The sequence below is a fragment of the Colobus angolensis genome, unplaced genomic scaffold, assembly GCF_000951035.1.
Source record: "Colobus angolensis palliatus isolate OR3802 unplaced genomic scaffold, Cang.pa_1.0 Scaffold318, whole genome shotgun sequence".
NCBI lineage: Eukaryota > Metazoa > Chordata > Mammalia > Primates > Cercopithecidae > Colobus > Colobus angolensis.
In genome coordinates this window covers 999,925-1,015,128 of record NW_012116466.1, presented here as the reverse complement: position 1 = coordinate 1,015,128, position 15,204 = coordinate 999,925, and the positions used below count along the sequence as shown (strand labels likewise).

General features: G+C 46.4%; 2 protein-coding genes across 2 annotated transcripts in view; both read right to left on the bottom strand.

The window, feature by feature from the left end:
* Positions 1 to 10,759, bottom strand: part of LOC105518371 (peptidyl-prolyl cis-trans isomerase B-like) — a 14,309-nt gene extending 3,550 nt beyond the window's left edge. Inside the window, 4 exon segments of the mRNA XM_011951346.1 lie at positions 11 to 220; positions 1,440 to 1,532; positions 1,535 to 1,873; positions 10,711 to 10,759. Coding sequence (XP_011806736.1) covers positions 11 to 220; positions 1,440 to 1,532; positions 1,535 to 1,873; positions 10,711 to 10,759 — 691 coding nt within the window.
* A 1,119-nt stretch (positions 10,760 to 11,878) lies between these two features.
* GJB2 (gap junction protein, beta 2, 26kDa) lies at positions 11,879 to 13,642 on the bottom strand. The gene has a single exon (XM_011951343.1). It carries the CDS (start codon positions 13,016 to 13,018, stop codon positions 12,338 to 12,340), a length of 681 nt encoding a protein of 226 aa, XP_011806733.1. The 5' UTR covers positions 13,019 to 13,642; the 3' UTR covers positions 11,879 to 12,337.
* Between the last annotated feature and the right edge of the window lie 1,562 nt (positions 13,643 to 15,204).

The window sequence follows — 15,204 nt, the reverse complement described above, 5'->3', positions numbered from 1 at the left end:
GCCCCCTCACCCGCGCCCCGATTCTGCGGCGCCTCCCGGACCCGTGGCCCCAGGTCCTGACAGGGCAGCGCTGCCTCCTCCTCAGCTGCACCTTTGGTTTCATCCCTTTCCCGGCAGAAGCTGCCCAGCTCTGCCCGAAACACCCCAAGGCCCTGCCGTGGGGCTGCGCCTTTGAGCCCGGTGGGCCCCGCCAGCCCGGGCCAGACGACACGGCCGCGCCCTGCGCCCCATCTAGGATGGGCACGTGAGTGACCCCTGGCACAGGAGGCCTCCCGCGGGCTTCCCTGCAGGATGGAGCCGCTGTCGTCCACTGTAGCTGGCTTAATGAGGCCCCCTTATCCGCGACCTCCCTCGCCCGGATGGTCCCTGCGCCCTGCCGGGGTTCACCGCATCCTCCACCAAGTTACTGGCACGCAGGCGTGCAGTTCTGCCCGGGTCTGCATCTGGGCAAACCCATCTGCCTTTCCCCGACTCCTCCTGGGCTCATCCTCCTCTCTGCTCCTTCGAGGCCCTCCCTGCTCCTCGGCCCTGGCACCCTGGACCGTCTTCCAAGCCGGCTGTCCCCCTGCCCCTTCCCTGGAGAGCTTTGCCTCCTCTGGTGACCTCAGCCATCAGGGATGCAAGGACCTAGTCCACACGAATATTTCTAGCCTGCATTTGGCATGAGTTTTAGACGAGCCTTTCTACCCTGCTTGCTTCTCCCATGTTACAAGTGGCTCCTACTCAACATGTTTTAAATCAGACTATCGTCTCCCCTCATGACACAGATGCGTTGCCCTGGGGCTTTTTTTTTTTTTTTTTTTTTCTGAGGGTTTCACTCTGCCATCCAGGCTGGCAGGCTGGAGTGCAGTGGCGCAATCACGGCTCACCGCATCCTCAATCTCAATCTCCCTCGGCTCAGGTTGATCCTCCCACCTCAGCCTCCTGAATAGCTGGGGCTACAGGCATGAGACATCATGTCTGGCTGATTTCTGGACCCATTTTTGTAGAGTTGGAGTTTCGCTGTATTGCCCAGGCTGGTCTCAAATTCCTAGGCTCAAGTGATTCTCCCACCTCAGCCTCCCAAAGTGCTGAGATTACAGGCCATGAGCCATGATGCCTGGCCTGGGGACATACTTGTTTTTATTTCCCACTGCACACATGTAAAAATGTAGTCATCTTGGAGTCTTTCCTCTCTCTCTCTCACCCTTTATAACTTACCTATTGACAAGTCATGAGTTTTTGGTATTTAGTTTTTATTTCATAATCATAAACTTAACTCTGCAATCTGGCTAGAAGTGGAGGAGAATAGAAAACATATGAAGTTCCAAAAACTGCAGCAAGAGCATGAAAATTATAGGATATTATGAACAAATGGGTGGAGGTGTGCTCTCCTGAGCTACAGAAGGAATGCTGTGGTAGTTAAGAGAAACACAAGTGAAATTTATTAGAGTTGTCACATTTGGCAGTGGTGATCTTCTTGCTGGCCTTACACTTCCTGGACCCAAAACGCTCCATGGCTTCCATGATAATCATGCCTCTTTGCACCTTGCGAAGACCACCTGCCTGCCGGCCCACCACTCAGTTTTGGCAGCGCAGATGAAAACCTGGGAACCATTTGTGTCTGGTCCAGCATTTGCCATGCACAAGATGCCAGGACCTGAATGCTTCAGGATGAAGTTCTCATCATCAAATTTCTGCCCATAGACGGACTTGCCGCCAGTGTCATGATGGCGTGTGAAGTCGCCACCCTGGCATGTAAGCCCTGGAATAATTCTGTGAAAGTAGGAGCCCTTATAACCAAATCCTTTCTCTCCAATGCTCATAGCATGAATGTTTCCTGCTATCTTTGGAACTTTGTCTGCAACTAGCTCAAAAGAGATGTGGTTTAAGGCTCAGCAATGTCATAAAACATGGCAGAGTTGACCATGGCTGGTGGCAGGGGATCCTGGGGGCATTGGCAGCTACAAAGCCCATGATTATTATTAAGATATTTAATATGCATTTTTCCATTTTGGCCACCAAATTTATTTGGCCACATGCTACCGCACTGCCTCAGGCTTATGTTTCTGGAGCCCGGCTCTGACTGTGTGGATTTTCAGCCTCGAAACATTCCAGGGCTTCCCATTGTCCAGCAAGCAAACTCTGTTCTCTCTCTTTCTGCTTAGGGGCCTTCCCTGCTCCACTCCCTGTAAGCGAGACTTCTCTCCCCTTCAGAGTGTGCCCTTCGCTCACTCTTGTCAATGTGAGCTAGCCTGCCTTCCTTTGCTGTCCTCTCCTGGAAGATCTCAGAGCCCAGAACCGAGTTTTAGAGGACTTTATAACTCCCCTGGAGCCTCGCTGGACCGAGTTCGTGAGTCTGGAATTACGTGGTGTTCTTTCAGTTAGGCCATCCTTGAATCCACCTGAGTTTTCTCATAAACCTTGCCTTTCCTCTGCTATTCTCTGGATGAACAAAATTAAGTCATTTTACAAAATTCTGAACACACATAACTAATACATAGAGTCAAAGTGCTGGACATTTGTAATTTCTAGCCTTTCCTTCTCCTTTGTGACCACAGCTTCACTCTCCCAGGCCCATAAACATAGCTATTTTCTCATTCAGAATGAGCAGAGTAAGCCAAGAATAAATCTTTAAAACAATAAGAGTAACAAAGTGTTTCCCATAAGGACTGATTTCCTGTTTTCCATAAGGACTGATTTTGTTGCTACTTCCTAGAGCCCTGGTGTATGTTTTTGGGAACCCAAAGGTTGTCAAAGACTCTGGAGGATGGAAATCCTATGAAAATATTATCTCTTTGTGACTTTGAATTTTTCCTACCATTTATACAACTAGAAGTTTGCTAGCTGGGGAGAACAAATTCTTCCAAGTTCTTGTGTGCTTCTGGAAATAGATGATGAGTATTATTAAAACTTCTGCTTCTGTTTGGAATAGGGGTGAAAACTCCTAGACAAGATTACTAAAGGAATTATAATTCATACCAGCTTTGGGAAATAAGTTGCCAAGGGGCTTAACCACACAGAGATTTAGATTTAGAGAAATACGAGGTTTTCAAAGCTTGATACGGGTGCCTCCTCCTTTTATCACGATTCCTGAGGATACTTTTTTTTTTTTCTTGAGACGGAGTGTGACTCTGTCTCCCACGCTGGCGTGCAGTGGTGCGATCACCACTCACTGCGGCCTTGACCTCCCCCGGCTCAGGCGATCCTCCCACCTCAGCCTCCTGAGTAGCTGGGACTACAGTGTGTTCCATCACACCCAGCTAATTTTTTTCTGGAGAATAATTTTTATGCATAATATTCTACCTAGTATGGGCTACAGAGAGTACTATGAATTTTTTTGAGATTAGGAAAGGTCAGTTCTAGCATGCCATTTGAATTTGAGGCAGAATAATTTTCTGGTCCTTCTTCCCTAAATAACTTGACCAGACTTGAATGTGATTGTTTTTTACAAGGAAGGGCAAGAAATTGTTTTTTACACCCAGCTGTGTGCTCAGACCTGTCCTCTTAGTCTAATGCTTATGGTTCATGTGCATATGAGCTGAGGAGTTTATTTCAGCGCATTATAGTGCTAATAAAATAGGACAGAGACGATAACAGGGTTTGATGTGTGTCTGAGTTCAGAACACATCTTAACATGCTTATGATGACAATCAATGTCTTTCAATGCAGCCCACCCATTGTCTCTTGTGTTAAAAAGATCTTTTTTCACTTTTTTCATTGAAAATTTTAGTAAATGCACATGTACACACACACGTAACATAAAATTTACCATCTTAACTATTTTTAGGTGTACAGTTCAGTGGCATTAAGTACATTCACACTGCTGTGCAATCATTACCACCATGCGTCTCCAGAACTTTCCCAAATTCCCAAATAGAAATGCTGTACTCATTAAACAACTCCCAATCCCCTCTCCTCCCAGCCCCTGGCAACCACTCCACTCTCTGCCTCTATGAATTTGCTTGCTGTGAGTATCTCATATAAGTGGAATTGCACATATTTGTTCTTTTGTGTCTGGCTTATTTAACTTAGCATGATGTCCTCAAGGTTCATCCATCTTGTAGCCTGTGTCAGGAATTCCTTCCTTTTTAAGGCTGAATAACATTCCATTGCATGGATAGACTACATTCTGCTTCTCTATCCATTCGCTGATGGTCACTTGGGTAGCTTTCACCTCTTGGCTGTTGTGAATGCAGCTGCAATGAACATGGATGTACAAATATCTGTTCAGATTGAGATCACTCTCCTTTGGAAAAGGCAGGGCAAATGTGAAAAAAATCATGCTTTCCTGATTTATTGTGATTTAAAATTTCCCAAACCTACTTCTTATTTTTGAAAAGTAGATGTCGGCCGGGCGCGGTGGCTCAAGCCTGTAATCCCAGCACTTTGGGAGGCCAAGACGGGCGGATCACGAGGTCAGGAGATTGAGACCATCCTGGCTAACACGGTGAAACCCCGTCTCTACTAAAAATACAAACAAAAACTAGCCGGGCGAGGTGACGGGCTCCTGTAGTCCCAGCTACTCGGGAGGCTGAGGCAGGAAAATGGGGTAAACCCAGGAGGCGGAGCTTGCAGTGAGCTGAGATCTGGCCACTGCACTCCAGCCTGGGTGACAGAGCGAGACTCCGCCTCAAAAAAAAAAAAAAAAAAAAAGAAAAGTAGATGTCACAATTAATTTTAAAAAACCTGAAAATTTTCAGTGAAATATGTTGGTGATTTCCCTTCGTAAGAATACAAAAGAAGTAAAATAAAATGATGCTGAATCTTTAGAGAGCTTCCATGTTTCTATCAGATGTTGATTTAAACATTTTTCTAAATAAGAGATTTTCCTCTCGTGGATGAGTGTCAAGAAATAATCCGACCTCATAGCATTTATAGTCCTGGATAGCAAAATTTCAAAATCCAAGGGACAGAATAGTTAGAGAAATGTGAAAAAAACTTAAATAAGGACCTGTAAAAAGCTACTAACTACAACCATGAGATTACAGAAGTTTGCTGATATTGTTCTCAGTTTGGTTATTGTGTTGTTTATGAATGAAAGTAGTGTATGCCTGGCCGGGCGCGGTGGCTCACACCTGTAATCCCAGCACTTTGGGAGGCCGAGGCGGGCGGATCACGAGGTCAGGAGATCGAGACCATGGTGAAACTCTGTCTCTACTTAAAAAATACAAAAAATTAGCCAGGTGTGGTGGCGGCATCTGTGGTCCCAGCTACTCGGGAGGCTGAGGCAGGAGAATGGGGTAAACCCGGGAGGCGAAGCTTGCAGTGAGCCGAGATCGCGCCCCTGCACTCCAGTCTGGGAGACAGAGCGAGACTCCGTCTCAAAAAAAAAAAAAAAGAAACAAAGAAAGTAGTGTATGCTTGTGTGAATTTTTGTTTTTAACTTTTGATGAGTGCCCTAACAAAGACTACACATTGGGAATACAAACTCCAGAGCAATGGAAACAGTGACACTTTTGTGGAGGGGTCCATGTGGCCGTTCAGGTGGTTATGAACACAGGCTAGCGCCCCTGCCCTGCAGTGGGGATCCCCAAGGCACTGGCGGATTCAACCTCTCGCAGTGACCTCTTGTAAGACAGCAGATGGCAGCAGAGAGAGGCTTTGCACAAACCTGCAGGTTCTAGTTTGCAGAAAGGGCTTCTGAGTGACCCATCAACCGATTAGAACACCAAGTGGCAAAAAGAGTCCTTGGTAAGTTATTTCGCTTCTCAAAGACACCGAAAACGCCAAAGTAATCACTAGTCTGGTTTTTTTTTTCTTCCTGGCAAAAGCCTGCTATCTTTCATGATTTAGCTTTCATGAAATCGCTCCTGAAGACCCCCCAAAAGAAACAATTTCATGCCCTGAACTCTGTTCAGAGGCTTTGATGTGTCTATCAGGTCCAGCTTGCCACATCCTGTTTTGTGAAGTAACCACTTACAAACACACCTGCTGTCTGCACTGTGACCCCCTTTCAAAATCATCTTTGGTTCTTCAGAGGCCTGGAATAATGCTCTGCCCAAATGAAGATCTCCATAAATGTGTTTTTGAAATGGCTAATCAAATGGTGGATATACTTAGATATTTTTGCAAAAACACTTGGCAGCCTTCCATAAATATCTCTACTATGAAATGGAAACTTGTGAATGAGATGTGGCCAAGTACATCTATCCTTAAAACTCCAAACTTGAATCATGTTGGTAAATGAACTGATGTTAAGCTAGCAGGAAATTGTTGGTGGCATTCTTTATTCAACATTTTTATTGGCTTAAATGACCATAGAGAAAGCACGCTCATTAAACTGACAGATGACATAAACTTGGAATGAATTGCTAATAAACTGAAGACAGGCTTCAAAAAGATCTGGATGCACCGGAAGGATGACCCCAAACCAGCAAGATGAAATGTAACAGGGAAAATGCAAAGCCCTGAATTTAGGTTAGAAAAATAGGGGCAGGAAGGGTAGACTTTGTGAAAAATGGGAGACAATGCTACTATCTCTTAACAAGGAGATGGTTCAGTAACATTCGATGGGACATTGCACATTGTTAAAAGAACAAATATCTATACATGCTGATATGAAAGGATTTCCTTTTTGTTTTTGTTTGTGGGTTTTTTTTTTTTTGGAAATGGAGTCTCCTTCTGTTGCTCAGGCTGGAGTGCAGTGGTGCGGTCTTGGCTCACTGCAACCTCCACCTCCTGGATTCGAGAGATTCTCCTGCCTCAGTCTTCCAAGTAGCTGGGACCACAGGCATGGGCCACCATGCCTAGCTCACTTTTGTTTTTTTTTTAGTGGAGAAAGGGTTTCCCCATGTTGGCCAGGCTGGTCTCGAACCCCTGACCTCAAGTGATCCACCCGCCTCGGCCCCCCAAAATGCTGGGATTACAGGCGTGAATCACCACACCTGGCCAGACCTGGAAGGATTTCTAAGACATATTACTAAATGGGAAACTATCATAGAAAAAATGATGTAAGAAATGCAAACCAACATGGTCATGTATGTGTTGTGTGTCTACGTATGTAAGTATTAATATATTCAATTTCACAGGGGAAAAGACTGGAAGGATGTAATTCAGATGTCAACACTGAAGCTTCCAAGCATGGGAGTGAAATGAGACTTTCACTTTTGATTTTGTATACTCCTGTATTATGTAAGTGAAAATGTATTTATATACTCTATAATTACAAAAATCACATTGGTTGCCTTTTCATTTTGAAATGAGCAAAAGTGATAGGGCTGTTAAAAAGCTAAGTCACTTGAGCAGTAATGTGGTGTCCAGAACAGTGGCCCCATGGCTCAGCCATGTTGGGGGCTGCACTGAGGACAGGGGGCCATCTGCCTTCTAGGAGGACACTGTGGACTGGAATATTGTTCCTGCCTGATGGAGGCTCCCAGCACAGTTACTGCTGCTTGACTGTCAGAGCATGTGTTTTCTTAGGGAAGCTGAAGGCAGCCTGTATCTAGTAGGGCGGTATGCAGTCGTTGCTTAATGCTGAATGTGTGTAGGAATGTGGGGCTGTGGAGCAGGAGGATAAAGTCGGAACTGGGACCTGTTGTTCTCAGCTATTTGAAGCTTTCTCAAGTGGAAAATAGACTGACTTGGGGTCCACCAGAGGGCAGAACAAATGCTGGAGCTCAGATGCTAGAATTCCATCTTAAAACCATGAATCCTCACAGCGGCCTGTGTGTCTGTCCCAGCCACGCCCTCCTTGGCCCCATCTCCCCCTTTCTCACCCTGACTGTCTGGCATCCTGGCCTTTCCCTCTCACTGGGATGCTTCCCTAAGAGACCCGTGTGTTTGCTGCCCTGTGTCCTCCGGATCTCTTAGCAGAGGCCCTCCCTGACCACCCCATGTTAGTTACATTGCAATTTCCCGTTTCCCTCATGATGTCTTATTTTCCTCCATTTAAATTACCTGCAGCAGGTACCACCTACAGGGATCTGTTGAGAGTCGGCCTCCTTCAATATGAAGCCTGAGGTTTGGTTTTGTTCCCAGCTATGGCCCCAGCCCCTAACAGTTTGTGGCACTCAGTGAATATTGCCCGGGAAAACGAATCGTTAGCCATGTGCAGAAATGGAACAGCGTCTCACCAAGTTGGGGTTGCCCCTGGATCCTGTGAACACTGGGGCAGTTGGGGTGTTCCTGCTGTGCTTGTTACTGGCTTCAGGGATCAAATGCCCTGGAGAACTGTAGAAGTGCAGTCCACATGCTCTGTGTGGTAAGACCAGCCGCTGTTGGCCTCTGCGCATGATCTGTTACCTCTCTGAGCAGCGCCTTCCTGCTGCCCTCAGCGGGAAAAGACTTCCGAGTGCTGCTGTGAGGTGCAAATGAGGTAACACGGGAAAAGCGTTTGGTGAGATGTATGGAAAGTGCAGAGACCCTGACCGGATGAGTCAATGGTCTTCTTCGTTACTCTGTTGACCTTTCTTTAACTGCAGAGTCGCATAGCTGTCACCACCTTATCCTTTTTTGCTGTTATATTTGCCCCCAGCCATTCCTCTCCCGGCTTATGTGGCTAGACTCGTCTGCCCGTGCTGCAGTTACTCCAGGCTTTGTGTAAATGCGCATTTTTTCCAGCCCCCAGTTTATCAAGCTTTGCTTGAGTCACTTGTATCTGAAATACCTTCCGTCACCCTTCCAGCTTGGGATCTGTCTAGTGGAAAACAGATGACAGTCACATGTTAGTTAGTGCTCTACTATGTGGAGAACGTTTGCATACATTATCTTATTTCATTTCCACGAACTTGGGAAAGATTCAGGAAACCCGTTTTAAGATGAGGACACTGAGGCCAGGGTGAGTGAGTGAGCGTTTACCCACCTCTCAGATGCTCTCTAGTTGTCAGAGACCAACCCGAGGGGGTGGCTCAGGCCCCACCCCTGCAGCATACTCCTTAGGGCCTCCCAAGTGGGCCTGACCTGCTCACCCAGCTGTGACTGTCTTTTGATGGGTGCCCCTCCTGGAAGGTTGTTTGAGACCACGTTTCCCAGTCTGTTCGTGAATCTCACGCAGGCGGAGGGAGCAGCGAGGCTGTACCTGCTGCTCATAAAAAGCAGAGCTTGTCCACGCCGGGGGCTCAGCTGGAGGGAGGCCGCTTCCACAGGCTTTTTCTTGCTCGCTACAAAGTGCAGACTGATGCTTTGAGATAGAGTCAGGATGATCATTTTCAGAGCTCAAGCTCTAATTTCCAGGAATGTGACCAGACCTCTCTGTCCATTCCTACCAGTGGTCGAGAGCAGCCCGTAATTATTTTGGCTTGGTCTTTTAATAGCTTGAGAGTAATAATCTACATAGCGTGTAGGAGTGAATGTACTTATTTTAAAAGTTCTGTGTTTTTTGATGTTGTTGTTGTTTGAGACAGGATCTTGCTGTCGCCTAGGCTGGAGTGCAGTGGCACAGCACAGCTCACTGCAGCATGGACCTGCTAGGTTCAAACAATCTTCCCACCGCAGCCTCCTAGTAGCTGAGACTCCAGGCGCATGTCATCACACCTGCCTGGCTAACATTTTTATTTTTTGTAGAAACAATGTCTCCCTACATTGCCCAGGCTGGTTTTGAACTCCTGGGCTCAAGTGATCCTCTTGTATCAGCCTCCCAAAGTGTTGGGATTATAGGTGTAAAAGCCTCTGCAGCCTGCTTAAAAAGTCCTATTTTCACAGTCTATGTGCAGAGCATTTTGGAAGTCAGGTAGAAACCATTTCCCATTTTCTGTTACCTGGGTGATAGTTGATTGGTTTTTGTTCTTTGAAATCCATTTTAAAAGTGTATGGTCCTCTATGAAAATACTTCTAATTATTGGTGTGGGAAATGCTTTGAAATCCTTGGATGGAAAGCTAGTACCACGAAAGAACAGAACCGTTGGTGGGGTCTCTGGGAGAGGCTCATGAGGGCCGGGCAAGCCGGTGGGGGCAGCAGACAGTCACTCCCATGGGGACAGGCTGACCTGGCAGGCTTATTTCCCATGGAAGTGGGCACTGAAGAATAAAAAGTAGTTTCAGGCCAGGTGCGGTGGCCCACGTCTGTAATCCTTCCACTTTGGGAGGCTGAGGCAGGGGGATCCCTTGAGTCCAGGAGTTCGAGACAAGACTGGGCAATATAGTGAGACCTTGTTTCTACAAAAAATGAAAAAATTAGTGGAGCGTGGTGGCACACTCCTGTGGTCCCAGCTACTTGGGACGCTAGGGTGGGAGGGTCACTTGAGCTTGGGGGGCAGAGGTTGCAGTGAGCTGAGGTCGTGCTATGAGTGACATTTTGAAGGTCTACTTTTGCGATTCATCCAGGAGCTAAATGGGTCACATCCACCCAACTCAACGTTCCCCAAGGTATGTTTTCAGTCCACATGCCACATTTTCCGTAGACTGATATGCCTCAAAAACCCAGTAGCGGTGGGCATAGGGTTGGGTAGAAATCATCTGCCTCCCTTCCTTCCCCTCCAATCTTTCTGGTGACAGAAGCTTTTCCGTAACTGAGGCAGAATGGGGGCAGACACCCTGGCAACTTACCCATTTGTGTGATGAAATATAAAACATTAATGTACTTATATAAAAATAGTGATAGATGAAATTAAAATTTGCTGTTCTATTAAAACTGTATTAGATTTTAAATTATTATAGAGATTATATTTTAATGTTTTAAATGTATTTGATACATTACAAAATTATTTTAGTTACAAGCATATCATTAAAGCTATTCTTTATTATTACAAAATGCTTTTACAATGCTATTCTTGACAACAGGAAAATACTTACCCTCACTGAAGTATGTGGAGTACCATTTTTTGGAAACCATGTCAAGCATAATGGCAATATTCAGGTTCAATCTTCCTATAAATCTGCTCAATATTTATCTAAACCTTAGCTTCTATTTTTTTCACGTTACTAGTTATATTTTCACTTAAAAAATCGGAGGCTGAAGGGGTAAGCAAACAAACTTTTCAAGTAGACACAGCTCATCTTTAATCAACAGAGTTTAGAGTCCAGTCTTTCCAAATCTGTTTAACAACAGAAACTCCTCCCTCCCCTGCCCCATTTTGTCCTCCCCATTAAATGGTACTGTGTCAATAAAATTCCCAAGCGACCCTTTTAAATCAGCGTTCCTTCTGATGCTGGCTGCCATTCACCACAGTCATGGAAAAGGGAGATGTGTTGGACAGGTCTGTCATTACAAGTAGTAGTTGGTGGTACATCCAGTCTGTGTTTCTTACACAAAATTACATCTAAATATTTGACATGAGGCCATTTGCTATCATAAGCCATCACTAAGAACTTCTAGTCTGTCTCACTCGATTGAGGCTGCAATGTTGTTAGGTGCTACGACCACAGTGAATGCAACAGACAGCCTCTCAGCTGCACTGCGAAGTATTCATAACCAAAAGGCCATATTTCAAATTAAATCATAGTAGATAATGACATACCATTTACATATCACAATCTGAGTCTCTGAAACAGGGGGAACAAATAATGGTATCCAGAACATCTTTACATCAAAATAATCTATCATACTAAAAAGTTTTCACTTACAAAAAGTGTAACAGAGTTTAAGGCACTGGTAACTTTGTCCACTGTTAGAGATTAAAACTTCCAAAGCAGCCGGGCGCGGTGGCTCAAGCCTGTAATCCCAGCACTTTGGGAGGCCGAGACGGGCAGATCACGAGGTCAGGAGATCGAGACCATCCTGGCTAAACTAACACTGTGAAACCCCGTCTCTACTAAAAAATACAAAAATCTAGCCGGGCGAGGTGGCGGGCGCCTGTAGTCCCAGCTACTCAGGAGGCTGAGGCAGGAGAATGGCGTGAACCCGGGAGGCGGAGCTTGCAGTGAGCTGAGATCCGGCCACTGCACTCCAGCCCCGGTGACAGAGCGAGACTCTGTCTCAAAAAAAAAAAAACAAAAAACCAAAAAAAAAAACCAAAAAAACTTCCAAAGCAAATAAAAGAACCAATGTTCACCTTTAATGTGGGGGAAACTGGCAAAAGGAACCCCATGAGGACACCCAAACCTTCTCTGTGTCCTCTGTGGAGCCTGGCCTTTCTCTCTTGTCCTCAGAGAAAGAAAAACAAATGCCGATATCCTCTGTTTAAAATATGAAAGTACCTTACACCAATAACCCCTAGCGGTCCGGGGTCTCAGTGGAACTAACTTAAGTGAAAATTAAGACAGGCATAGAATTAGGCCTTTGTTTTGAGGCTTTAGGAGAGCAGAGCTCCATTGTGCCATCTGGAGTTTCACGTGAGGCCTGCGGGGGTTTCAAATGGTTGCGTTTAAGATCAGAATCTTTGTGCTGGGAAATGCTGGCGACTGGGCATTGACAGCTGAGCACAGGTTGCCTCATCCCTCTCATGCTGTCTATTTTTTAATCTAACAACTGGGAAATGCATTACACTGGCTTTTTTGACTTCCCAGAACAATATCTAATTAGCAAATAACACAATTCAGTGACATTCAGCAGGATGCAAATTCCAGACACCGCAATCATGAACACCGTGAAGACAGTCTTCTCCGTGGGCCGCGACACAAAGCAGTCGACAGTGTTGGGACAAGGCCAGGCGTTGCACTTCACCAGCCGCTGCATGGAGAAGCCATCGTACATGACGTAGAAGACGTACATGAAGGCGGCCTCGAAGACGACCCGGAAGAAGATGCTGCTTGTGTAGGTCCACCACAGGGAGCCTTCGATGCGGACCTTCTGGGTTTTGATCTCCTCGATGTCCTTAAATTCACTCTTTATCTCCCCCTTGATGAACTTCCTCTTCTTCTCATGTCTCCGGTAGGCCACGTGCATGGCCACCAGGAGCGCCGGCGTGGACACAAAGATCAGCTGCAGGGCCCACAGCCGGATGTGGGAGATGGGGAAGTAGTGATCGTAGCACACGTTCTTGCAGCCGGGCTGCAGGGTGTTGCAGACAAAGTCGGCCTGCTCATCTCCCCACACCTCCTTTGCAGCCACAACGAGGATCATAATGCGAAAAATGAAGAGGACGGTGAGCCAGATCTTTCCGATGCTGGTGGAGTGTTTGTTCACGCCCCCCAGGATCGTCTGCAGCGTGCCCCAATCCATCTTCTACTCCGGGCGGTTTGCTCTGGAAAAGACGAATGCACACAACACAGGCATCACTAGTTAGGACAGAACAGGGAGACTTCTCCGGGTCCAGGTAAGCAAGCATGCTTAAATCTCTTCCTGGGCAAACACCAACTCTTATGCAACCTCACCAAAACAGGTGAAGACAGAACCAACTTAGTTTGTCATAGGATTGAATGTAGAGTTCCCAAACCCTCTCGAACATGTTTTTAGGCATTCTCTGATAAACAGGAGCTTGTTCACCTGAGTAATTCGCCCAGTCTTTAAACACATCATAAAAATTTGCTGTGTCAGGGAGTGTCACAAAGTACTTGTTAGCTGAAAGGCACTCATGGGTTCTGACCAGACCCCTGCATCCTCTGCAGAGCTTCCTTGGGTCCTCCTGACTCTGCACAAGTTACTCAGCGTTCAGCAGCTGCATTGATTTGCAGTCTCAAGTTTTGGCTGTACCAGTGGGGCTGATACTAGCTTGGGTCAACCTTGCTCAAAGGCTGAGAGGCCAAGTACAGGAGAACTGTGAGGATAAGATGTAACTTATAGCTCTTCTATCTAGTCTCTCTGCTGAGCCACTTTCCTTAACGTCTTGAATTAATTTTCACAGACTTGGCATGTAGCAGTGAAACTGTTGTTACCAGTGGTTAAGTTTACATTTGAGGCACCCCGAGTTAAAATTTTACAAAGCACCTTGCTTCCTTCTACAGGAGAGGAAGAAGTTAGGAATCCCTTCTTCATGGAGGAAAGCCACTGTGAGCATAGACTTTCATGTAGGTTTTGTGGATGGCTTGGTGGCCTCACTGTCAGGCTGGCACTGACCGCTCAGTAAGCATATCTGTTTTGACAAGTGCTGCAACAGTGCATTATAATTGTGGGCTGTGGTTTTAATTTCAAAGTGTTTCTTAAAAGACACATTATTTAAAAGGGACAGAAAATTCAACTCCCCCAGTTACTGGCCGACTAAGCGACGTCACTGCACTGCAGTTCAGTGCTGAAGCCTGGGGGAGTCCCACACTCCTTACTGCAAGTGGATGTGGACAGGCCCATGGATAACCTGCCGTGAGCCTGTGGCCTTCTTTTCATCCCAGGATGTGAACTATCTTCACTGATTCATAGTTACACCCTGCCTGCCACAACTAACCCGCTCCTAAACAAGATTCCACCCTCTCCACAATCCGGATGAATCATCTCTTTTCCACCCTTCAGAGCTGGCAGTGAACCCTCCTCCTCCTTTTACTTAAAAGCATCCTCCTCTCTGCATTTTAGGCAAGTTGCATCCTGTTTTCTGACGGACTCTGGAAGCAGGTTCGTAGCGAATGTCTTTCATCACCCAGAGTCACTGCCATGGTGCACCAAGGTCAGGCCGAAACCATGTAGTGTCACCTTGGTCAGAGGCGACAGGAGAGAGGTGGCCAAGAAAGTTACATCGGATTGACACAGGCCAGTGAAACAGTTAGCCCCACTGAGCTTGGGAAAGACAAACATCATTGGAAAAAACAATCTTTTAGCCCAGACTCAGCACTGACCCATTGAAATCCAGACTGGGAAGCCCTTAGGTGAGCTGGTTGTCCTGCTGAAGCACCTATGGCTCAGGCCAGTACCGTCCCGACAGCAGAACCACTGAGGGCAGCAACATTCCGGTTTTAACAAAAGCATCTTACGGAATTAGGCATTCTTCATTGGCCCTCATTGAGTGGAAAACAGGATACTGCCCGAGGTAAACTCTCTCCTGGTTTACACCTGGCCAAGAATACGGGGCTGCAGGAGGAGGGGTTTATCTTCTGCCCTCTTCCACCTGCCAAACCCAGGTCATATACCCTTCCACAGACCCATCCAGTTACCATCGGCTGAGAAAAATACAGTTCCAAGAAACCGTATATTGTTATTTATGAAGTTTGAGCGGAAGCTACCTGTTTTAAAGATCCTTTTTCAGGAAGGGGAGTACATTTTAATATACGAATTAATTTACTCATGGGCTAGGGGGTCACGGGTTAAGAGGGTCTCAGAAGCAGGATGAAGTTGTTTTCAATTTTCTTTTTTTTTGAGATGGAGTCTGGCTCTGTCACCTGGGGCTGGAGTGCAGTGGCCGGATCTCAGCTCACTGCAAGCTCCGCCTCCCGGGTTTAGGCCATTCTCCTGCCTCAGCCTCCCGAGTAGCTGGGACTACAGGC